At 40.1% G+C, this 26,792-nt stretch overlaps 1 protein-coding gene across 1 annotated transcript in view; it reads left to right on the top strand.

The window, feature by feature from the left end:
* Positions 1–26,792, top strand: part of MCUB (mitochondrial calcium uniporter dominant negative subunit beta) — a 129,340-nt gene that overhangs the window by 77,964 nt on the left and 24,584 nt on the right. Inside the window, exons 2-3 of the mRNA XM_055274902.2 lie at positions 21,897–21,972; positions 23,082–23,252. Of these exons, the coding sequence (XP_055130877.1) occupies positions 21,897–21,972; positions 23,082–23,252 (247 nt within the window). The remainder of the gene's footprint in view (positions 1–21,896; positions 21,973–23,081; positions 23,253–26,792) is intronic.

The following is a 26,792-nucleotide window of genomic DNA, read 5'->3' as shown; positions in this document are numbered from 1 at the left end:
CGTAAGTGGGAGCTAAGCTATGAGTACACAAAGGCATAAGAATGATACAATGTACTTTGGGGACTCGGGAAAAGGGTGGGAGGGGGGTGAGGGAATATACTACACACTGGGTACAGTGCTACTTGGGTAATGAGTGCACCAAAATTTCAGAAATCACCACTAAAGAACTAATTCATGTAACCAAATATGACCTGTTCCCAAAACCCATTGAAATAAAATATAATTAAGTAAATTTTTAAAATGTTTAAAATGACTGTATATAGGCATACCTCAGAGATATTGCAGGTTTGATTCCAGACCACTACAGTAAAGCAAATATTACAATAAAATGAGTCACAACATTTTTTTTTTTTTTTGGTTTCCTAGTGCATATTGAAGGTATGTTTACAGTCCAGGGCCTGGTGGCTCATGCCTGTAATCCCAGCACTTTGGGAGGCCAAGCCAAGCCAAGAGGATCACTTTAGCCCAGGAGTTTGAGACAAACGTGGGCAACATGGTGAAACCCCATGTCTACAAAAAAATACAAAAATTAGCTGGGCGTGGTGGCACATGCCTGTAGTCCCAATTACTAGGGAGGCTGAGGTAGGAGGATCACTTGAACCCGGGAGGTCAAGGCAGCAGTGAACTGAGATCATGCCAGTGCACTCCAGCCTGGGCAACAGAGTGAAACCTTGTCTCAAAAAGTTACATTTACTGAACTGTAGTCTATTAAAGTGTGCAATAGCATTATATCTAAAAAACCACACATTAAGATACTTTATTGCTAAAAATGCTAGCAATCATCTCAGCCTTCATCAAGTCATCTTTTTGCTGCTAGAGGTAGAGGGTGTTGCCTCAATGTTGATGGCTGATGACTGATCAGGATGGCGGTTGCTGAAGGTTGGAGTGGCTGTGGCAATTCCTTAAAATAACAGAACCATGAAGTTTGCTGCATCAATCAACTATTCCTTTTATGATAGATTCTCTGTAGCATGTGATATTATTTGATAACATTTTACCCGTAGAAGAACTTCTTTCAAAATTGGAGTCAGTCCCTCTAAACTCTGCCACTGCTTTATTAACTAAATTTATTCTAAATTCTTTGTTATCATTTCAGTGAAATTCGCAGCATCTTCACCAAGAGTAGATTCCATCTCAAGAAACCACTTTCTTTGCTCAGCCATATGAAGCAGCCCCTCATCTGTGAAAGTTTTATTATGAGATTGCAGCAATTCAGTCCCATCTTTAGGTTCTACTTTTATTCTAGTTCTCTTGCTATTTTTACCACTTCTGCAGTTACTTCTTACACTGAAGTCTCGACCCCCTCAAAGTCATCCACGAGGGTTGGAAATAACTTCTTCGAAACTCTTGTTAATGTTGATATTTTGAGCTCCTCCCATGAATCATGAATATATTGAATGGTATCTAGAATGGTGAACCCTTTCCTGAAAGGTCTCAATGTACTTTGCCAAGATTCATTAGAGGAACAACTATCTATGGCAGTTATAGCCTTACAAAATACATTTCTTAAAGAAGACTTGAAAGTGTAAATTACTCCTTGATCCATGGACTTCAAAATGGATGTTGTGTTACCAGGCATGAAAACATTAATCTCCTTTTACATTTCCATCAGAGCTCTTGGATGAATAGATACATTGTCAGTGAGCAGTAATATTTTGAAAGGAATCCTCCCCCCACCCCCCCAACCCGAGCAGTAGGTCTCAACAGTGGGCTTAAAACGCAGTAAACTGGCCTGGCGCAGTGTCTCACACCTATAATCCCAGCACTTTGGGAGGCCAAGATGGGTGGATCACCAGGTCAGGAGTCTGAGACTAGCCTGGCCAACATGGTAAAATCCCATCTGTATTAAAAATACAAAAATTAGCCAGGCATGATGGCGGGTGCCTGTAATCTAGCTACTGAGGAGGCTGAGGCAGGAGAATCGCTTGAACCTGGGAGGTAGAGGTTGCAGGGAGCCGAGATTATGCCGTTGCACTACAGCCTGGGCAACAAGAGTGAAACTCCATCTCAAAAAAAGAAAAAAGTATTCAGTAAACCATGCTATAAACAGATATGCTGTCATCTAGGCTTTGTGGTTGCATTTATAGAACACAGGTAGAGTAGCTTTAGTGTAATTCTTTAAGGGCCTTAGGATTTTCAGAATGGTTAATGAGCATTGGCTTCACCTTAAAGTCACCAGTTGCATTGTTAGCCTCTATCAGCCCCAACACAGCGTTATTAGCCTGTCCTTTGAAGCTTTGAAGCCTTGAAGTCAGGTGTCACGCGCGTCTGTGTGAAGAGAGTCCACCAAACAGACTTTGTGTGAGTAACAAGGCTGTTTATTTCACCTGGGTGCAGGCGGGCTGAGTCCGAAAAGAGAGTCAGAAAAGGGTGGTGAGATTATCGTTAGTTCTTATAGGTTTGGGATAGGCGGCAGAGTTAGGAGCAATTTGTGGGCAGGGGGTGGATCTCACAAAGTACATTCTCAAGGGCAGGGAGAATATTACAAAGTACCTTCTTAAGGGCAGGGGAATATCACAAAGTGCATTATTGCAAGGGTGGGAGGGTGTATTGTCATAAGGTCAATTGATCAGTTTGGGTGGGGCAAGAACAGATCACACTGGCGGAATGTCATCTTTTGTGGTTCTTCAGTTGCTTCAGGCTATCTGGCTGTATATGTGCAGGTCACATGGGATATGATGGCTTAGCTTGGGCTCAGAGGCCTGACACCAGGCATTGACTTTTCCTCTCTAGCTATGAAGGTCCTAGATGGCATCATCTTCCAATACAAGGCAGTATTGGAATCTGAAAATGTGTTGTTTGGTGTAGCCACCTTCATCAGTGATCTTAGCTAGATCTTCTGGATAACTTGCTCCAACTTCTACATCAGCTCTTGTTGCTTCACCTTGCACTTTTATGTTATAGAGATGGCCTCTATCATTAAACCTCATACACCGACCTCTGCTAGCTTTCAACTTTTTTCCTGCAGTTCTCTCATTTCTCTCAGACTTTACAGAATTGAAGAGAGTTAGACCTTGCTCTGGCTTAGGCTTTGGATTAAGGGAATGTTGTGACCTGTTTGATATCCAGACCACTAACACTTATCATGTCTCCACATCAGCAATAAGGCTATTTCACTTTCTAATCACTCATGTGTTCACTGGAGTAGCACATTTAACTTCCTTCAAGAATTTCTCTTTTGCATTCACTACCTGGTTAACTGGTACAAGAGGTCTAGCTTTCAGTCTACCTCAGCTTTTGACATGCCTTCTTCACTAAGCTTAATTATTTCTAGATTTTGATTTAAAGTAAGAGATATGCCACTCTTCCTTTCATTTTAACACTTAGGGACCATTGTAGTCTTATTAGTTGGCCTAATTTCAATATTGTTGTCCTCAGGGAATAGGCAGGCCCCAGGAGAGGGAGATGGGAAGGGAAAGGTTGGCAGAGCAGTCAGAACACATACAGTGTTTTTTTTTTTTTTAGACAGAGTCTCGCTCTGTCGCCCAGGCTGGCGCAATCTTGGCTCACTGCAAGCTTCGCCTCCTGGGTTCACGCCATTCTCCTGCCTCAGCCTCCGGAGTAGCTGGGACTACAGATGCCTGCTATAACGCCCAGCTAATTTTTGTATTTTTTTTTTTTTTTTAGGTTTTTTTAACAGGTTTTCACCATGTTAGCCAGGATGGTCTCGGTCTCCTGACCTGGTGATCCGCCTGCCTCAGCCTCCCAAAGTGCTGGGATTACAGGCGTGAGCCACCACGCCCAGCCTAACACATACAGTGTTAATTAAGTTCCCCATCCTATACGACCATGTTTCCTGGTGCCCCAAAATAATTACAATAGTAACATCAAAGATCACAGATCACCATAACAGATATAATAGTAATGAAAAAGTATGAAATATTGTGAGGATTACTAAGATGTGACAGAGACAAAAGTGAGCATATGCTTTAAGAAAAAATGGTGGCCGGGCGCGGTGGCTCACGCTTGTAATCCCAGCACTTTGGGAGGCCGAGGCGGGCGGATCACGAGGTCAGGAGATCGAGACCACGGTGAAACCCCGTCTCTACTAAAAATACAAAAAATTAGCCGGGCGTGGTGGCAGGCGCCTGTAGTCCCAGCTACTCGGAGAGGCTGAGGCAGGAGAATGGCGTGAACCCGGGAGGCGGAGCTTGCAGTGAGCCGAGATTGCGCCACTGCAGTCCAGCCTGGGCGACAGAGTGAGACTCCCTCTAAAAAAAAAAAAAAAGAAAAGAAAAAATGGTGCTTATAGACTGGCTTAGAAGCAGGGTTACCACAGCCCTTCAATTTGTACAAAAGGCAGTATTTGTGAAATGTGATAAAGTGAAGCACAATAAAATGAGGTATGCCTGTATTTTCAGGCATTATATACTGCCGTTTCATTTATCACTTCTCTGTGTATTCAAACCTCCTGTGAAGGAATCTTCTGATTTCGTATTCACTACAACAGAGGGCGTAGCAACTTAGAATCTGTGCTTTAGAAATTCAGATGTGTTACTACCTTCATTTGGTTCCCATTTGTTTCCCAGTTTGGAATTACTACCTTTGTCATGCAAAGATCTTCAAGTACTTCTGCATTATATAAAAGTGGTGACTATAAATAGATGTATTCATTTAAATAGTGTGTGTCTGTATACAAAATTCTATGGTCTAGATGCATATCTAAAGAAATTATCTTTGGCTCAGGAAAATAGATAATTGTATTGATTTCACAAAATATTGTGACTGCATTTTTGGAGTTGTTTTTGGATCTTGAAACATATTATTTTGAAGATCTTTAGTGGTAATAAGAATTTATCTTTTCAAGGGGAATTTGATAGTTTTTGACAAGCAAATATTACGAACCAAGTCTGTTGCTTTTTCCTACCCGGGTTTCAGCTTGTGTCTTCAATCTTTTTAAAGTAAATTACATGATCTAATGATATCTGTGGAATACGACTGAGTGAGCCCTGAAACAGCGAGAATAACGGAGTTCTTGCCCATGGGTATGGAAAGGGCAAATTGTAGCACCATTTTATTTTCGAAAGCCTCATACTGAGATTAGTGTCAGATATGGTGCTTTTGTAGCAGGGTAAAGTTGTCCTTAAAAGGCTTATATTTAGAAGTAATTGTTTTTATTTATTTTTCTGTATCAGTGTGTTAGCTGTTGCTTTTCAACTAAGAAATCTTAAACTGCTACCCTCTGATTTATAGTCATTAGGTAAATTATGCTAGTCCCTGCTGTTGTCCATTATATATCAGTATTTTTTTCTTCGCCCCAGGTTAAAAAGTTGTTTCCTTTTTGAAATCAGGCTGCTGCATCTTTTTTATTTTCTGCTTGAGCTCAACTTCTTTTTAGGCTATATTTTCTTCTTATACTTGACATTTTCCTAATGCTTCTAGAATAGGAGTCTGGATCACAAAAAGCTGCTATTTCTACTTTAAAGAGATGAAGACTGAAATTTTTTTTTTTTTTTTTAAACTGAATGTTCCTTTTGTCGTACTCCCTGACATACTGTTTTTTGGTTAAATGATATGTAGTAGAGTTATTGATATACAATACTCTCAGCTAGTTTTTTTTTTTTTTTTTGAGTCGGAGTCTCGCACTGTCACCCGGGCTGGAGTGCAGTGGCGTAATTTTTTGTATTTTTAATAGAGACAGGGTTTCACTATGTTGGCCAGGCTTGTCTCAAACTCCTGACCTTGTGATCCGCCCGCCTCGGCCTCCCAAAGTGCTGGGATTACAGGTGTGAACCACCGCACCTGGCCACTCTCAGCTAGATTTTAATATGGGAAACAACTTACTTTTTCTCTTGGATGTTAAAAAAAAATGGTATTATTCAAACTCGACCGAGTAGGTCAGACTTACTTTGTTTTTTTGAGATGGAGTTTCCCTCTGTCGCCCAGGGTGGATGGAGTACAATGGCGCAATCTTAGCTCACGGCAACTTCTGCCTCCCGGATTCAAGCAATTCTCCTGCCTCAGCCTTCCGAGTAGCTGGGATTACAGGTGCGCACTACCACACCCAGCTAATTTTTGTATTTTTAGCAGGGACGGGGTTTCAGTATGTTGGCCAGGCTGGTCTCCAACTCCTGACCTCAAGTGATCCACCCACCTCAGCCTCCCAAAGTGCTGGGATTACAGGGATGAGCCACCACGCCTGGCCTTATTTTACTTTTTTATTTTTATTTATTTATATTTTTGAGATGGAGTTTCACTCTTGTTGCCCAGGCTGGAGTGCAATGGCGCAATCTTGGCTCACTGCAACCTCCGCCTCCCACGTTCAAGTGATTCTCCTGCCTCAGCCTCCTAAGTAGGTGGGATTACAGGCATGCGCCACCATGCCCAGCTAATTTTGTATTTTTATTAGAGATGGGATTTCACCATGTTGGCCAGGCTGGTCTCGAACTCCTGACCTCAGGTGATCTGCCCACCTCAGCCTCCCAAAGTGCTGGGATTACGGGCATGAGCCACTGCGCCTGATTTTATAAATAACTGATGCTTGTTTTTAAGCCATCCAGTCTGTAGTACATTGTTACGGCAGCCCTAGGAAACAAATACAAACACGAAAGCTGTAAAACATGTTGGAAACTAAACTATTTGCTATAAGACATTTTAAACAAATTTGTGTTAAAACAAGTGAAAAAATGTTAAACAAGATTTGGGGGAGCCTCTCTGAACCTACTCTGGTTCGGAGGCTGCCCAATTAAAAAAAAATTAGGTACATTATATTTAGCGGATTCTCAGAAAATGTGAAGGTCTTTGTCATGTTCAGTAGAGGGGCAAAGATAAAAAATTGAGGCTTTGTTAGAAAAGTTATAGTTAAATATGTGTGTATGTTAGTATCGTTTAGTTAGTATAGTATATGTATAGTTTCTAAAGTGGTAGAAAATAAATAGAACAGACTTTTTCAAGGAAAGTAATAAAAGGAGCAAAAAACTATATAAAACAAAACTAAAAATATGAAGGAAATAAATATAATACAAGTCATTGTGAAAAACTTGGAAAATAGAGAAGGCAAAAAACAAGCAGCCACAATCCCACTAACTCTGACTTTTTATGCCAATCTGTCTATAGATAGATATGCTCACATTGTCATAGTCAACTAAAGGCTGATTGCTAACATTTTCTAAACATTTACCCACCTCATTAAAAACTTTGCATAAACCAAGTAATTTAAATAGCTCTATCACATCTTGTCCTATGGATCTAACAGAATTTACTATTTACCTATTGTTAGGCATTTCCATTTTATATACTATTTCCACCTTCATTTTTCCTCATTAGCAAGGAACACATTCTCATTTTAGAAAATGTGTAAATCACAGGCATGCCAAAAGGAGAAAATAAATCACCAATAATGCTATCATCTAAATTATTACAGTTAACATTGATATATACTTTGCAGTTTATTTTCTATGCATTGTATGCAGTTTTTCACCATTACACCTAAATTGCTTCTAAACACTTTTACACATAAATCTTTGTTTGCATTTTTATTTCTATAGGGTAAATTGTGGAATGATGAGATCATAAAGTATGAATAGCTTTAGGATCCTGATAATGTATTATCAAACTTCTTTGGGGAATTTATGTTGTTTTTCTCAACATAATCTAAGGTTAGTAGTAGTCTGAACCTAAACAAGCAAATCTTTATAAGGTTTGGACTCAAACAATAACACACACTTCGGCATTCCGGGAGCAACAAGCCTCCCTCTTTATACTCACTCCTGCACATGTCTAACAGATGTCTTCACTGGGATAGTCCCCAGGTACCTCAAACGCACCATTTTTTGAACTGAGCTCTTTCTTATTCCTCTATAGACCTGATTCTCTCCTTGATAAACTGGCTCCACTAACAATCATTAGAACTAGAAGGCTAAGAGTTATCTTAAATTAATGTTCCTTAAAACCAACTGGTAGAGATTGTACCAGTAGTTACAACTGAACTGTCACTAAGGCCTACTGGTTGTACTTCATACAGACCTCTCAAATCCATCCTATCCTCTCCCCTCCATCGCCACTGACCTACTTCAGATTCTTATTTCCCCTAGATTATCTTAACAGTTTCCTAACTGGCTTCCCCCACCAACCCATTCCAGATCTAAATCTATTCCAATCTTCTAAAATCAAGTAAAGTCAAACTACTTCTAGATTTAAAGACCTCTGTTGCAAAGAGAAACATTAAAAAACAAAAACAAAAAAACTTCCCATGAGTTGATTTGTATCCTCTTCTCCAGCCTCACCTTATCATCCGCAGCACCACCCACCTCTCAACCCTCTATTTCAGACATTCTGAACCCATCACAGTTTCTTGAATGTGGCATGCTGTTGCATGCTTCTTTGCTTTTACACTTTCTCCACTCACTGCCTAGAGAGCCCTGCTCAGTGTACCCACTGTGCATGCTCTTACCACTCTCATCTTCCCACCATAAAATCTGTAGACTCAGTCTGTACCTACGATCTCTTCCTCTCCTCCTGCAGTACAGCGGTCTTCCTCCTCAAAGGCCAGTCCCCCTGCTCAGATGCTCTCCATCTTGTGTCCCTCAGGCTTTCTCAAACAAACAGATGTTTTCCCTTTACTCCCTCAGTTGTCACTCTCTCACTACCTCTCACGCTATGCAAGTGCATACGTCAGCATGCAAATATACTCTGATGTCTCTCAGCTTAAGAAAGTCCCAAACCCTCCAGTAACCACATAGCCTCCCAGCTACTGCCCCATTCATGTGCTCCCCTTAGCCAAACTTCTCAGTTCGTCTAGAGTGGCTGTCTTCTCATCATCACTTCCCACTCACTCTTCAGCATACTACCATCTGGTTTCTGCCTCCAGCCCCTCAGCTTTCTAGCTCAGACCTTTCCTGAGGTCCAGAGTAGAATATCCAAGTACTTGACTAACATCTACCCTTACATAATCACAGACATGGGAAACTAAATTGATCTAGAACAAAACTCTTGATTTTCCCATGAAACAGCTTCCTCTGGCCCCCTCTTCCCCATGCAGTAACTGACTCACCATCTCTGTAGTTGCTGAAGTCACACCCAGGAGTTGTTCTTGACTCCATTAAGCTATCAATTCTACCTGCATACTTTTATCTGCTTCTCTCCATTTTTATTGTTAGTGCTCTGGGCTGGGTCACCATCATCTGTTGTACCAGTTTTTAAACTGGTTTCCACCCTTGCCCTCCTCTAGGCTGCCCTTTTTAAAGCAGGAAAAGTGATTTTAAAATGTAGATAGAATCACTCCATTCATCTACTTAAAACCTTTCAATGAATCCTTATCACACTTTAACAAAATAAAAGCTTGTGGCCAATGAGATGCTGCATGACTTAGACACTGCTCCTCATACTAGTCTCATCTCACTCCCCTCTCCTCTCGCTTACCTTACTCTGGTCCTGCTGGTCCTCCCTCAATTCCTAGAACATAACAAGTTTCTTAGACCTCAGGGACATAGCACATGGTGTTCTGTCTGGAATGTTCTTCTCTCCCTCTCTGTATAGCTAAGTGTTTTACATGTGGTATCTTATTTAATCTTCTTACCAACTATGAGGCAAACACTACTATTTCTCATATTTTTTCATTAAAATATATTTATGTATCAGTTTATCAAAAAAATAACTCAGCATTGATAGAAGAAGTAACTATAGAACAAGAGCTGGTGAATAACAGCATGTGGGGCAAAGCGAGCACCCCTCCCCACTGTTTTTTAATAGACCATTTTTTACAGCAGTTTTAATTTCATAGCAAAACCACGCAGAAAGCTCTAAGAGTTTCCATATACTGTCTGTCTACCTCCACTCCCTCAGCCTCTGGTGTTATCAATATTTTGCACCAGAGTAGTACATTTATTGCAACCTATAAATCTTCATTGGTACACCATTATCCCCCAAAGTCCATAGTTTCCATTAGGGTTCACTCTTGGTGTTGTACATTCTATGGGGTTGGACAAATATGTAGTGATGTGTCTACATTATAGTATCATACAAGAGAGTTTCACTGCCCTAAAAATGCTCTGTGCTCTGTTCATCCCTGTGTTTCCCATAACCCCTGGCAGCCACTGATCCTTTCACCGTCTCCACAGTTCTCCCTTCTGCAAAATATCATGTAGTCAGAATCACACAGTCTGATTCTTTTCAGATTGGCTTCTTTCACTTAGTAATATGCATTTAAGGTTCCTCCATGTCTTTTCATGGCTTGATAGCTCATTTCGTTTTAGTGCTGAATAATATTCCATTATTTTGATGTACGATTGTTTATTCACCTTCTAAGAAGAACATATTGGCTGCTTCCAAGTTTTGGCAATTATAAACAAAGCCATTATAAACATCCATGTGCAGTTTATTTACCATATTTTAATTGCAAGAATACTGAAATGCAGGGACCACATGAAAATTAAGTAATCTAAGGTCACACCGATAATAAGTGACCACAGTCTAGTATTAATAGTTAGGAGCCCCCACGCTTTTAAATGTGCCACTGAACCACCACCTTATGGTAAAAGGGATGTAGAACTGCACCTGGCCCACGTAACTGTGTGTCCGCACCTGTTGGGACAGTGTAAGGAAGAGGTGCTGGGCAGATGGAAATAGTAGCTGTTAAAACCAGCTTCACACTATTGAAAACCATGTAAAACAAGGCTTCCAGGCATAAGTGATCTGAACTAGAGGAAAAAGTACTAGGTATTTCCATTACAAACAGATCTTAAGAAACTGCATTCACATAATGATGTTGAAAAAGTTTATTAATTATAAATAATGTATTTTTAAGGCAATATACCCAAATATTTCAATATTTTTTCTAACAGACCACAGTAGGACAGGAAAATTAGTCTAACATCTTTTCTCTGGGTTGTAGTCCTTCATTATCTGCTTTCAAAACCAATGTCCTGTCGAAAGGAATGGAAGGAAAGAGACAGAGAAGGAGGAAAATGCATTTATACAAGAATATAATTTCAGAGGTCCTGTTGAGATCAGTTCCAAAGGGATGACTGACTTAAATGCCTAGTTCTCAGAAGGGATGTAAATGCAGCCTAGCTGAGAGGGAGCTGGTGAGAAATTACAGTAGGTGGAAGTTATTGTTGGCTACTAGCCAAATATTGTATGTATTCTGTTTCTGTTCTGTATTAGCGAAATGCCATACATATTCTGTTTCTGTTCTGTTTCAGTCATGTTGTGGATTAACTACTCCTCTTGGACTGTCCAGACCAGAAGAAAAAGTTTATTTTCTCAGTGATGATTCATGTACTACCTGAGACTGAAATATTAAGATAACTGCCTAGTCTGTGCTACAAAATGCAGTTTTTGTTAGGGAGATACATAGATCTAGAGGCAAGTAAGAGTTCATCAAAAGAGAGCTCCTATATAGCAGTTTGATTTTTTTTTTTTTGTGCAGACAAGCAAAAGAAAAAAAAATCATTAAAGCTTGAAGCTCAATGTGAGGTTCTACAAAAGATCATGATGCACCACAGGATATAGAACTAATGAACCCAAAGACAAGCTTCAAAGCAAAACAACTATGTAACTGAGGAGTGTACAAAGCAGCCTAACCCCAAAAGCACCATTTTTCTTGTCTCACACAAGAATTTCTTGTTTCTGTGGAGTACAAAAGTACTCTACATTAAGTGACACAGAAAACAGCATTTAAAATGGTGGAGTTTTTATTCATTTTATGCATATATTTTACCAATTTGCTTGTTCAGAATTTCTCATGCATTCTTATTCCTTGTTCCTGTTACATTTTGTTCACTACAGCTGAGTAGTGCCTTCAATGAAAGCCTGTGAGTAGTTAAACCCTCAGTCTGTGTTGTTATAAATCCAAAACTTCTGTCCTTTTAACTGCTGAGTTTAATCTGTTTACATTTATTGTGATTTCAGACAAATGTGGATATCTATCTACCACCTTATTTTATGCATTCTGTTCATCCTGATTTTCCTTTGCTCATTTTCTTTCTCCTTTCTTATCTTCTCATAATTTGGCTAAATGTTTTTTTAATACTCCTTTATCTCTATTGGTTTGGAAGTACACACTTTTTTTCTCTCTTCATTTAGTTTTACATCCTGTGGTGTATAAGTTTTCTTACATCCTGTTTTCTTATGTGTTTGATTTCCTTTTTCCTGCAAAATGCTTTCAGTAAACGTGTTTTAGTCGCTCAGTCTCAGTTTTGTTCAAAATGGTAGGTTATCTGACTATAGAATTCAAGGTTGGTTGTTATTTCCCGTCAGAACTTTGAAGATATTCCTTTGCCTCTGCCCTCTATTAATTCACCTTATGTAAATTTAATTGCTTTCCTTTGTAGGCAACCTCTTTTTCAGGCATTGTAACAATTTTTTGTTTCTGGGGTTCTGCAGTTTCATCACATTGTGTCAGGGACAGAGTTAATTTCATTTTTCCTGCTTTGGACTCATTTATTATGATTTTTTAAAACAAAAATAGAAATATGGTTTCATCCTGTTGCCCAGGCTAGTCTTGGACCCCTGGGCTCAAGTAATCTTCCTGCCTCAGCCTCCCAAAGTGTTCGGATTACACTCATGAGCCACTGTGTCCAGCTAGGACTCATTATACTTCTTAAATCTAAGGATTCATCCTGAGAATCCTTAGATTTTAGAAGTGGGGCCTGATTTGGGGAATATGAACCCAGGTGTGGTATGGAGGAGCAGCCCGGCTAACTGGATTAAATGAAAAGCAACAGATTTGGTTCATAACATTTGTTTGTTCAAAACTATCAAATCCCCCTATCAAGGGGGGAATGGTAGGCTCCCCAAGATGGGTTTGAGGTGAGGTGTAAACTAAAACAAAACCTGAGTTTTGGTGAGTCATTCTTGAAATTCAGCTCTGCATGTGTGATGGGTTTGTGTAAGATTTTCAGAATTTTAATAATAACCCTCTAAAAAGAGTTGTTGCAGGGTATGGTAGTTTCTTTTTTAAGCTTTACTAACGTGTGAGGATTGTCAATATTCTTGGGGTTTCTAAATAAAAACTTGTACAGGAGTTTCTTTGCTTTAAAAAAATTTTTTGTTTTCAATTTCCCAAGTAACCATAGTTTCCTACTGGCATGCAAAAAAGGTTTAATATTTGACCTCTTGTTATTAATCACTTATCTCTGTATATGGTAATTTTGGTGTTTTTCTAAACCTATTGTTTTTGAATTACTAATTTTTTTTACCCTGGCCTACCAGTCTCGCAGAATTGTGTGATTTTGAAACAGTCTCAAACATAAAGTTGTAACCACAGTAGGAAGACTATTTTGTTTCTGAACTATTTGAGAATACATTGCGAACTTGATGCCAGTTCCCCTGAAACATAAGAACATTCTCCAACTTAACGACAATCAACCATCAAAATAGGAAAAGTAATGTTAATACATTACCACCATCTAATTTTTAGACCTCATTAAAATCTTGCCAATTTTTCCAATAATGTTTTTTCTTGGCAGAAGTTCAGAATCACAGTTTAATTTAGTTGTCATGTCTCCTCCACTCTGGATCAGTACAACATTCTTTGACATTCATGATTTGACTCTTTTAAAGATTACAGTTATTTTGTAGAATGCCTCTGTTTGGGTTTGTCTGGTATTTCCTTGTGATTTGCTTCAGATTATATAGCATCTTTGTCGGGAATATCTCAAAAGTGTCCCATGTATTCTCATTGCATGGTTTCAACTCGTCCCATTACTGATAATATTAATTTTGATCATTTAAGATGGTATCTGTCAGGCTTCTTCCCTTTGAAGTTATTATTTTCCCTTTGAAGTTATTATTTTTCCTTTGGGATTAATGCTTTTGTGTGAAGTCATTTTAAAACTGTGTAAATATCATTCCTTATTAAACTTTAAATTTATTCACTTAATTATGCCAGAATACACTCATGGTTTCCTATCTCCTTCAGTGGATTATAATTTGTTACTATCATTATTTAATGCTAAGAATTGTTCCAGATTTTACCATAGGGACACCCTTTGACCTGCCTTCTGGGTTCTTTTGATAAGTCTTCCATCATCCATTGAGCAGTTCCTTGCTTTCTAGTACAGTGAGATGCTCTAGGTTCATTTTGTCCTTATCCATGCCCAGCCCTAGAATAGCCATTTCTCCAAGGAGCCTTGCTTCCTCTTAGGTAAGCACAGTATTTGGTGCCAAGAGCTAGCTGCTAGATATTTATTATTAGGAGTGTCACTGCTCATAGGCTCTCAGAAAGAGAATATACATATACATATATATGTCAGTATAAAAACAAATATGTAAAATTTAAAATTTCTATACTTATATACACATGTACATTAAATATTTGCATCTTTTAAAAATTTTATATTTAATTTCATTTAATTATATTTCTTTACATTATTACATATTAAAAACCATGAATTCACACCAGTACTTCAATCTAACACTACAGGGTTTGTTCTACTCCCTTTCCATAATTGTAGTTCCATTCTTGCACAGGATAAATCTTCCATTATTCTTGATATATTTTTTTTCTTCTGCATGTGACAGTCTTTCATCTCCACTACCACTCCTTCCCCTGCAGAGGTGGCTTTCTTACCCCAACTGGGCTCCAACATTTTTTTCTGAGCCTATTTCCCATGCAGAGGCCCTCTTCATCCTGTTTGGGCTATGACACCCACACTAATTGCCCCTCCACTGTTTAGAAACCCTCCTCGCCACCCTTCTGTAGGCCAGTTAAAGTTCAAGGTGTTGGCTCAGTTGGTTTCTTCTGAAGCCTTCTCCTTGGCTTGTACATGGCTGTTTTATAAATGGCTGTCTTCTCCCTGTGTCCTCACACCGTCTTTCTTCTGGGTGTACATGTCTGTCCAAATCACCTCTTCTTGTAAAGACACCAGTTATGTCGGATTAGGGTCTATACTAATGATCTCATTTTAACTTAATAACCTCTTTAAAGTACAGTCACATTCTGAGGTACTAGAGGTTAAGACTTCAATATATGAATTTGCAGGGGGTGGGGCACAGTTCATTTCATAATAGTGTTCTATTCTATTCAGCTTCCACTTGAGTTTAGTTCTCTTCTTCCTGAAGAAGTTCTTTAGCAAAAATCTGTGGAAATAAGCCATAATCTTGGATATACCTGAAAAATTTATTTCTTTCAGCCTTGCTGTAATCTCTTTTGTGCTGCTGTAACAGACCCATAGACTGGGTAATTAATAATGAACAGAAATGTATTTAGTTCATAGTTCTGGAGGCTGGAAAATCCAAGATTGAGAGGTCGCATCTAGTCAGGTTCTTCTTGCTGCATTATCCCATGGCAGAAGGTAGAAGGGCAAGAGAAGGAGAAAGAAAGATCCATCAAACCCGCAGCCTCAGGCCCTTTTATAATTGGCATCAATCCATTTATGAAGGTGGAGCCCCATGACCTAAACACCTCCCATTAGACCCCACCTCCCAGCACTATTGCATTGGGCATTAGGTTTCCAACACATGGACTTTGGGGGACACAGTCAAATCATAGCAAGCCTGAAGTAATTTTCCTGAGCATAATATTCTAGGTTGGTAATTATTTTCCTTAGTATCTTGAAAACATTCCTGCATTTATTTAACATGTATTTATTGAGCCCCTATTATGTTTCAGGCGCTATTCTAGGTGCTGGGGATACAGCAGTGAACCAGACCAAGTCCCTGCCTGCTCCTGGGGAGTATGCGCTCTAGTGGGAGGAAATGAAATGGCATTTGTACAAATTGTATGAACATAAGCTTTCATTTCTCTAGGGTGTAAAGAGCTAGGGGTGGGATTACTGGGTCACATATAAATGTATATTTAACTTTATAAAGAACTGCCATGCTGGGTGTGGTGGCTCACGCCTGTAATCCCAGCACTTTGGGAGGCTGAGGTGGGCAGATCACGAGGTCAGGAGTTCAAGACCAGCCTGACCAACCTGGTAGAAACCCCATCTCTACTAAAAATACACAAAAAATTAGCCAGGCTTGGTGGCGTGCACCCGTAATCCCAGCTAGCCAGGAGGCTGAGGCAGGAGAATCACTTGAACCCGGGAAGTGGAGGTTGCAGTGAGCCGAGTTCATGCCACTGCACTCCAGCCTGGGCAACAGAGTGAGACCTTGTCTTAAGAAAAAAAAAAAAAAAAGAACTGCCAAATGTTTTCCAGAATAGTTTCACCATTTACATTCTTGCCAGCAATGTATGAGAATTAGTTGCTTTTTGTATTCTTAGAGTTTCTATGTCTTTCTGTGTTGCACCTAGGAGAGTTATTGTCCAGTTCATTCGTTTTCTATTGACTTTATTCAGACTAGAATTTAAGCTATTAAGCTGGGTTTTTTTTTGAGATGGAGTTTCACTCTTGTTGCCCAGGCTGGAGTGCAGTGGCGTAATCTTGGCTTACTGCAAACTCCACCTCCCGGGTTCAGGTGAGTCTTCTGCCTCAGCCACCTGAGTAACTGGGACTACAGGCCTGCACCCTATATCCACCTAATTTTGTATTTTTTGTAGAGATGGGGTTTCACCATGTTGGTCAGATTGGTCCAAAACTCCTGACATCAGGTGATCCACCTGCCTTGGCATCCCAAAGTGCTGGGATTACAGGCATGAGCCATTGCGCCCAGCCTAAGATGGGCTTTTTACATGTACATAGACCTTTTTTGTTTCCAGGAATTCTAATTAGTTAATCATAGTCACTCATTTTTGTTTTATTTCTACCAACTTTAGTATCATAATTTCTTGTTCATTTTCTGGAAGCCAGTTATCCCTTTTATCTTTGTGAAGACACTAAATATAATTTATGTTAACATCAGTTTTGGAAGACTCTTATATTTATTTTCTCTAAAGTAAATTAATCTTCAAAATAAATGTGTTTTTTTTTCTTAGCATTTAATTCCTCATGTATTCAAATTTTGGATTATAGATTCTTTTTTTTTTTTTTTTTTTTTTTGAGACGGAGTCTCGCTCTGTCGCCCAGGCTGGAGTGCAGTGGCGCAATCTCGGCTCACTGCAAGCTCCGCCTCCCGGGTTCACGCCATTCTCCTGCCTCAGCCTCTCCGAGTAGCTGGGACTACAGGCGCCCGCCACCATGCCCGGCTAATTTTTTGTATTTTTAGTAGAGACGAGGTTTCACCGTGGTCTCGATCTCCTGACCTCGTGATCCGCCCGCCTCGGCCTCCCAAAGTGCTGGGATTACAAGCGTGAGCCACCACGCCTGGCCGGATTATAGATTCTAAGTAGGAATTTATCGTTCTTTCTGCACTTACCCTTTTCTGTCCAGTAATTTTATATTGCCTCCAACTGGATTCCTGTGGCCTGAGCCAGCTCTTAAATTACCAGCATAAGATCCCTGTCCTGGATGTTATAGTGATACTGAAGATCATATATCAGCCAGGTGTGGTGGCTCACGCCTGTAATCCCAGCACTTTGGGAGGCCAAGGCAGGCAGATCATTTGAGGTCAGAAGTTCAAAACCAGCCTGGCCAATATGGTGAAACCCTATCTCTACTAAAAATACAAAAATTAGCTCGGTGTGGTGGTGGGCGCCTGTAATCCCAGCTACTCGAGAGGCTGAGGCAGGAGAATTGCTTCAGCCTGGGAGATGGAGTTTGCCATGAGCAGAAATCACACCATTGCACTCTAACCTGGGCGACAGAGCAAGATTCCGTCTCAGGAAAAAAAAAAAAAAATCATAGATCAAGTTCTCAAACTACTAGAAGGCTTAGCTTGATCTTCACATGGGCCACTTTTAGTCTCCTACCAGTAGAATGTCAAACTCTCAGTTACTTCTTGTTTTGGACTATTAAAAGATAATTTTCAGAAATAGGTAAAATCACAATGCTCATATGGATTACTATGATCTGTTTCTACCCACAGAACACTTTGGCAGCACATGTGTGGATATTTTCCTCATACCAACAACCAATTCTCCAACTTTCCAAACACCATCTGGGTGTCCTACAATTTAAATCAATACTGACACTATCTACCTGGAGTTAACATCAGATCCCACAAGTTAGTAGCTTAGTCCCACAAGACCGCCCCACTTAAGATACCAATTATAGGTCCTGGGCCTCTCATGTTTCTCACAGGAGGCTGTAAATCAGGGGTTCCCATGACGCCCTCCTCAACCTCAGCTATTTGCTAAAATTGCTCACAAAACTCAAGGAAACACTTATGCTCACTGGTTTATTATAGGGATATTCTAAAGGATACAGCTAAACTGTTGGATTAAGAGATACATAAAGCAAGGTACAGTTTGTGTGAACATAGTTTTCACTGTTGGGAGGTCCCAAGCCCAGAAGCTTCTGTCTCATGAAGTTGGATTATGTCACCCTCCCAACACATGGTTGCATTCACCAACCTGAAAATTCGCCGAACCTCATTGTTTAGTGACTTTCATGGAGGTTTCATCATGTGGGCATAATGGATTTTATTAACTCAGTCTCCAGCCTCTCTCCCCTTCCTGGAGGCTAGGAAGATGGGACTGAACATTCTAGGCTTTTAGTCAAGGTTTGATCTTTCTAGCAACCAGCCCTATCCTGAAGCCATCTAGCATCCCACCAAGAGTTACCTTGTTAAAACCACAGGAACTCCAATCACTCAGGAAATTCCGAGGGATTCAGGAGCTCTGTGGTCAGGAACAAAAAATGCTTCATGGTTAAAAAGAAGCCCCAATCATCTTTTGCCCTGATACCAAATTCCATTTAAAGGCAGTAACGCTTGACCAGGCACTAAAATTTGGAATTCAGAATGATTCTACGCAGAAATTTAGCATGTTGCCACGAAGCCTGGGGCAGCAGGGTGGGGGTGTGTGTGTGTGGTGGTGGGGGTTGTGGGGAGGTTGACTAAAGCCCAGCTTCTCAAAGTGTGGTTCTCACACTTGAAACTTCAGTTTACCTCTGGAGCTTATTAAAAATGCAAATCCTCACAAACTGACCTTTTAGATTAAAAATCTCTGTGTATGGGGTCCAGGAATCTGTGTTTTTAAGGCTTCCAGGTGATTATTAGGCATGCAAAAGCTTGAGAAAGCCCTGCTGTTTTTCTCAGGCCACTCTGCCTTCTTTCGGCATCTTCTGGTTGTCATGTGGGTGCCTCTATCTTGTGGGTGCTACCGTTACTTCTTCAGTAGTACGCCTGAAACTTTATCAGTGTATTAAATGATACTTTGTAATCATTTTATATTGCCTCCAACTGGATTCTTGGATTCTCGCAGGCATTATCACCAATGGCATTTAGGAACCTGACTCATATGTCTTTAGCATTATACGGACTCTAGCATAGAATTTGGTAGGTAATGTGTAGAAAAAAATCTGGAAGGATACATGCCAAACCACTAGCAGTGGTTACCTCTGGGGAGACTTCCAGGGTTATAGAGAAGTAAAGGGAGGGGCTCTAACTTTTACTCTCTACTTTTTTTTTTTTTTTGAGACAGGGTTTCCCTCTGTGGCCCAGGCTGAATACAGTAGCCACAATCTCGGTTCACTGCAGCCTCCTCCTCCTGGGCTCAAGCAATCCTCCTGCCTCAGCCTCCCAAGTAGCTGGGACTATAGGCGTGTGTCGCCATGCCAGACTTTTTCTGTAATTTTTGTAGAGACAGGGTTTCACCATGTTACCCGGGCTAGTCTCGAACTTCTGGTCTCAAGCAATCCATCTGCCTCAGCCTCCCAAAGTGCTGGGATTATAGGCATGAGCCATCACGCCTGGCCTACTCCCTACCTTCGTGTATTTGACTTTTATGCATGGAAAATTATCTGTCTCATTTTTATAGAAGAATTTTGATAGAGAATTCTGATGTGTCTCATTTTTATGTAGTTTTGCTAAAAGTAGTAGACGGTATTGTAATATCCATTATCCACACTTGGAGAACTTCTGCCTGTATTTATTTATTGAGAGTTGCATCACTGGTGGGTCACGCCTGTAATCCCAGCGCTTTGGGAGGCCAAGGCAAGCTGATCACGAGTTCAGGAGTTCAAGACCAGCCTGGCCAACATGGTGAAACCCCATCTCTACTAAAAATACAAAAAATTAGCCAGGCGTGGTGACAGGTGCCTATAATCCCAGCTACTTGGGAGGTTGAAGCAGGAGAATCACTTGAACCCAGGAGGTGGAGGTTGCAGTGAGTTGAGACTGCACCACTGCACTCCAGCCTGGGCAACAGAGCAATACTCCATCTCAAAAAAAATAAATAAATAAAAAATAGAAAGCTCAAATGAACAGTCTTAATGTAAAAGACGATGTTGTGTTGACATTTATTGCCTATGTTGTGTTTAATATTAAAATATGTATTTGAATGTTTTGTTGTACTTACTGATGAGATTCTTTTAATTTTGAGCATAATGGACCCTCATTTGGGTCAGTGTCATCTTTATTTTTTGAAACAGTGAACACACTTTTAACCACTGATTTATTATTTTAATAGTGTACCCTCAAATGCTGAAAAATTTAAAAATGCAGTTTATAAAAGAATTATTCTTTGCACAATTACTGGCAAACTTATTGTTAATAAACTACTATAAGGTGATGCATTAAAAAATCTGGATCAGTATGATACAGCCACTATGTTGTGACTTTGGTACTAATTTCTCTGGTACAAGTCCTTTTGAGTTCCAAATGCCTGTGAACCAATTCCCCAATGCCTGTTCTTTCTACTCCCACAATATCTTTGTTCACACAGTGCACCATGATATTATTCGGTCTTCACTAAGCACCAGTGCAATTGTGTAAACACAAACACCAATGCAAGCCCCCAAAACATGTTCCGTGGTGAGGTGGCCATTCAGATGTTGTAGACTGAGCACTGCTGTCCAATAGAACTTTCTGTGATGATAGAAATATGCTATTCCTGCGCTTTTGCTTTTCAGTGAGATAGCCATAAGGCATAGGGAGCATTTGAGCCCTTGAAATGTGGCAAAGGTGACTGAGGTTCCGAATGTTTGTGCACATAATTTTTTTGTGGTTGCTGTTTATAGGAGACAGGGTCTCACTATGTCGGCCAGGCTGGTCTTGAACTCCTGAGCTCAAGCAATCCTCCTGCTTCGGCCTCCCATAGTGCTAGGATTACAGGCGTGAGCCATCATGTCCCACTTGTACATAATTTTAACTAATTTAAATAACCACATTTAACAAGTGTCTACCATATCGGACAGCACAGATCTAGAGCAGTGTTTTTCAAACTCTAATGTGCATGTGAATCACCTGAGGATCTTGTTAAAATGTAGACTGGAATTCAATAAATCTGGTCTGAATCTGTGATTCTGCATTTTTTTTTTTTTTTTTTTTTTTTTAGACAGAGTTTTGCTCTTGTTGCCCAGACTGGAGTGCAGTGATGGGATCTTGGCTCACAGCAACCTCCGCCACCTGGGTTCAAGTGATTCTCCTGCCTCAGCCTCGCGAGTAGCTGGGATTACAGGCATGCGCCACCATGCCCAGCTAATTTTGTATTTTTAGTGGAGACGGGGTTTCTCCATGTTGGTCAGACTGGTCTCAAACTCCTGACCTCAGGTGATTCACCCACCTTGGCCTCCCAAAGTCCTGGAATTACATGTGTGAGCCACCGTGCCCGGCCCGATTCTGCATTTTTAATTAGCCCCAAGATGCTTCTGGTCTGGGGACCACATATTGAGAAGCATGTATCTAGACTAGATATACTTATATCCATTTGTTTTAGATTATTACCTGAAAGGAAATACTGAAAGTAAAAATTCTCACAGAACTCTAGGATTTTCAGGGGGCCTCATACCCCAATTTGAGGATCCCGTCCTGGTGTGCTACTGCTACAGCATACATAGTAGCAGGCAAGCATATAGCCAGGAAGGTTCAGTGAGCTTGCCAAGGGCTCACCCTGGGGATGCATGACAAGTTGAGTTTTTCATTATGCTTTTCATATAGTATTAAAAAGAATCTTATGGTAACATAAAGACACTTATTTCATCTTTCCCACTCTTTTTTTTAAAAAACAAATTAATCTTTCCTTCTTGTAGGTTTTGTGCGTGAAGCTGTGTGGAAATGTGAAATACTATCAGTCACACCATTATAGTACCGTGGTGCCACCTGATGGTAAGCTTTCTTATCATTATTTGATTCATATGTTAATTGTTTCCCTTTCTTCCAAATAAAGAGCTGCGAGTTTTGAGCAGAACAGACTTTTCTTACACTATCCCCATCCCATCCCACCCCGATTGGGTTCACTTCCACCTTTTTGTGCTCCCATGATATAGCTGCTGTCTTTTGTCAAATTCCCACCTCAGCAATCAGAGGAGTTAGAGATGATAAATAGTTGGGTGGGCGTGGTGGCCTGTAATCCCAGCACTTTGGGAAACCAAGGCGGGCGGATCCCTTCAGCTCAGGAGTTTGGCACTAACCTGGCCAACAAAGCAAAACCCCATCTCTACAAAAAATACAAAAATTAGCCAGGCATGATGGCATATGCCTGTAGTCCCAGCTACCCAGGAGGCTGAGGTGGGAAGATTGCTTGAGCCCAGGAGGTAGAGGCTGCAGTGAGCCATGATCGTGCCACTCCAGTTTGGGCAACTGAGTGAGACCCTGTCTCAAAAAGAAAAAAAAAAACCAAGAAATAGTTTCTGTCCTCAAGAAAACTAGAACTTAAGTGTTTACCTGGGAAGACTTTTTTTCTTTTTCTTTTTCATTTAATCAGGATCTAGCTCTGTCACTCAGGCTGGAGTGCAGTGGCACGATCTCAGCTCACTGCAACTTCTGCTCCCCAGGCTGAAGCCGTCGTCCCAGCTCAGCCTCTTAAGTAGTTGCAACTACAGGCGCACACCACCATGCCAGACTTAATTTTTATATATTTTGTAGAGATGGGGTTTCGCCATGTTGCCCAGACAGCTCTCAAACTTCTGCGCTCAGGCAGTCCACCAATCTGAGCCTCCCAAAGTGCTGGGATTACAGGCATGAGCCACCATGCCGGCCACCTGGGAAGACTTTAAGCAGATAATAAAGTATGGTACGTGCTACACTAAAATGTTATAGAATGGTGGGGAACATGTAAACTGTAGTATAATGAAGGCATTATTGGAGCAATACAAATTTTTATAGGACTTCAAAGGTTTGTGAATTTCATGTTTGAGCATTCCTTCTAGAATTCTTGTATTTATGTTTTTTTAAAGTAAATTTTACCCATTGTTTTTTCTTTTTTTCCTTAACAGAAATAACAGTTAATTATAGACATGGCCTTCCCTTGGTAACACTTACCTTGCCATCTAGAAAAGAACGTTGTCAATTTGTAGTCAAACCAATGTTGTCAACAGTTGGTTCATTCCTTCAGGACCTACAAAATGAAGATAAGGGTATCAAAACTGCAGCCATCTTCACAGCAGGTATATATGTATATAATTTTACAACTTTGTCCCAGGGTTTCTGTCTCTCCTGAACTTTTCTTTGGTTCTTTACTTTTCTAGAAGGAAGTACATTGTTTAATTCATTAGATAATAAGTGGTTGGTCTTTATTCTTTCATTTTTATGCATCAACACTATTTAAAAAACTGTTTTGGCCTGGCGTGGTGACTCACGCCTGTAATCCCAGCACTTTTGGGAGGCCGAGTCAGGCGGATCACCTGAGGTCAGGAGTTTGAGACCAGCCCGACAAACATGGAGAAACCCTGTCTCTACTAAAAATACAAAATTAGCCACCCGTGGTGGTACATACCTGTAATCCCAGCTACTTGGGAGGCTGAGGCAGGAGAATTGCTTGAAGCCAGGAGGCAGAGGTTGCAGTGAGCCGAGATCACGCCATTGCACTCCAGCCTGGGCAACAAGAGTGAAACTCCATCCCAGGAAAAAAAAATTAAAAAAAAAAAAAAAACTTTTAACTTCATTGAATGAAAAATTAATGGAATAAATTTAATGTAAATTTCAGTTACTTATTTTATAAACTTAACCTTAAAGGTTTTTCATGAGAAAATCTTAGTGGCACAGGCATTAGCATGCAATTCTCAGCAAAATTTGAATAATTAGAAAACAAAATGCAGTTTTAATTATTAAAATAAGCCAGTGAATAATTAAAGTACACAAAAAATTTATTCATCACTGTTATAAAGCAATTACAGTCTAGTATGTTTTTTGGCAGAATTAGTTCTTAGGAAGAATATACATTTTTTAAAAAACCAGAAGTATGTCATCATTTATACATTTAAAATTTAGAATACAGCTTTTATGTTCTCATAGTCTGAAATGGTCTTAGACCAACTGCTTCTAAATAGAATAAAGAATTATTTACCCTATCCCATTATATAGCAGCTGCAAATATACATATATTAATAAATTTGCATTATTTTATTATGATATTAAATATTTAGAATAAAGTTATTTAAGTTCATGATTACTGTTGCAGTTTTGAAAGGGAAATAAACCTACTTTTTCCCTATCCAAGTTCCAAATTAATTAAAGGATAGATAGAGAAGTTGGAAAATGGAGATTAATTGATTCATTCAACAAATACTTACTGAGCACCTAATGTATGTCAGGCACTGTTCTATATGCTAGAGGTAGTGCAGAGAATAAAAGGGATAAAAACTCCTGCCTTTATGGAGCTTATATTTAGGAGGAGAAAAAAACAAGATAAATTATGTATTATGTTAAATAATAAGTGTTATGAAGAAAAATAAAGCAGAATGTGGAAGATGTGTTGGGCAGGGGTGGGCTTGATAAGATTACATTTGCACAAAGACCTGGGGGAAATAAGGGAGGAAGTCATGTAGAGGGAAGAGAGCTCTGGGCTGCATGCGGTGGCTCACGCCTGTAATGCCAGCACTTTGGGAGGCCGAGGTGGGTGGATCGCCTGAGGTCAGGGGTTTGAAACCAGCCTGGCCAACATAGCAAAACCCCTTCTCTACTAACAATACAAAAATTAGCCAGGTATAGTGTTGCGTACCTGTGATCCCAGCTACTCAGGAGGCTGAAGCAGGAGAATTGCTTGAACATGGGAGGCGGAGGTTGCAGTGGTCCGAGACGGCACCACTGCACTCCAGCCTGGGTGACAGGGTGAGACTGCATTGAGGTGGAAGCCTACTAGACAGTGGCCGCAAAGGAGGGAGCTGGGAGAAAGGAGGAGTTCTGAGAGATGGGGAAGGGCAGATCAGGAAAGGCTTATTGTAGGCTGTTGTTAGGACTATAGATTTAGCTGGAAGGGACATTTCTTCCTGCTAAAACCTTGATCAGAGAATAAGGTTTTAGCCCTGTGGCACAATGGGCTTCCTAATATTTCATCCTTGAACTAGACAGACATTTCCCCCAGGCACAGGAACACTGGAATGTCCATGGGTGTTTTCTGCAGGGGCATGGCCCTCTTTCGAAGCTTCTAGGGGCAAGCAGACCCAAACCTGGAAGTCAGAAGGGCTTGCGCACTGAGCAGCGCTTGCCTGGTGGTGTGTACTCAATTAGTATTGAAGTGAATGAAATAAGAGAGGTTAAAACAATAGATGTTTACCCTGCTTATTTCTAAAAATAAGGTTAGTAGCTTTGAAACAGCACAAAGAGAATAGAAGTCTTAGAGAAAAGGGACTCTTTGGACAGAGTGCAAACACCCTATCGGGGGTTTAAATTGATACCCAAGAATACGTGAAAAATTTAACACTGTATCACTAGTGCTTAAAAATGTTTCACATCAGTCTTTTGCTATTCATACCTTTGTATAAAGGATAATGTAGTATTTCAACTGAGAAATCATATTCAGTGGATGTCTTTTTATAGTAAGATTTTAAGGAGCTGGTTTGAAGTCATTTGCATGTAAATTTTTAAATGACACTTGGAAAGATAAAGCGATTGGTGTGTTGTTGATTTTTTTTTCTTCTTTTTAAAAGACTGTGGGTGGAATTTGCCTGCATTTAATTTGGGCTTGAAAAGAGTGTTCTAAGCTTGTCACGGTTTTGCCCATTGTGTGGGTTGAATTATTTGGCAATTTTTTTGGAAAATCATCTCACTGCAACTGATGAACAGCAACCCAAACAGCCAAATTCTAGGAACAGACACAGGTGCAGACTTGATTTGCAGTCTTCTAGAATAAAAGAACTATAGGGAGGCAGACAAGAGGCAGCAGCCAGTTTCTTCGGGATGTTACTAGTGTTAGTCCTGTCATCACACATATTAATGTAGCTAAAATAGCTCTGGTTGAATGTAACCAAATGAATGTCAGGCTGGGATTTGAAAATACACATCCAGCATTTTCCTGGACTTAATTTCATGTAATTATATGTGAACTGTTCTGAAGGGAAAATGATAGAAAAAGAAACCTCTACCCAGCACCAATTTTTTGTTTATTGTTTAGTGAGTTTGCTTTCTTAACACCTGGATTACATTAAAGTTTGGTTCAAAAACATGACAAAACCTATAGGCTCTATGAGAAGGTGTGCAAAGCACATTGTGGTTAAAATTTTTCAAGACTTTTTTTTTTCCTGAAATACTCCTAGGATGTTTGAAATTACTATTAGAATCTCTCCTGCCTCTCTCCACTTCCACAAAATAAACCATACAGTGCAAATTTATTTCTTAGGCATTACGTTCATTATTGTCCTCACCTCCTTGACAGTTTGCCTCTTCATTTTTTTTCAAGCTTGAAAGGGAGATGAGCCCATGTGGTGATAGCTTGTGGTGCTATTTAGCTACTAAATTTTTAACCACCACAAATGAGTTACCTCTAATAATTAAAAATAAGAGAAAGGCAGGGTTTTTAAATAGTTATACCCTTATGCCTACATGTGCCAGTCAGAAGCTTGGCTGTAAGCAGCAGAATGGACTCTGGCTAAGCAGAGAAGTGTGTCAACAGGCTCTCATGCTGGAAGTGGCAGAAGACAAGCTCAGAAGAGGGCAGGAACTAAGAGAAGACAGGAGCAGAGACCAGGTTAACCCAGGAACCACCTGAT

This window comes from Symphalangus syndactylus, chromosome 4, assembly GCF_028878055.3.
Source record: "Symphalangus syndactylus isolate Jambi chromosome 4, NHGRI_mSymSyn1-v2.1_pri, whole genome shotgun sequence".
NCBI lineage: Eukaryota > Metazoa > Chordata > Mammalia > Primates > Hylobatidae > Symphalangus > Symphalangus syndactylus.
Note: the sequence above shows the minus strand (reverse complement) of the source record. Positions and strands in the feature narration are given on the sequence as shown.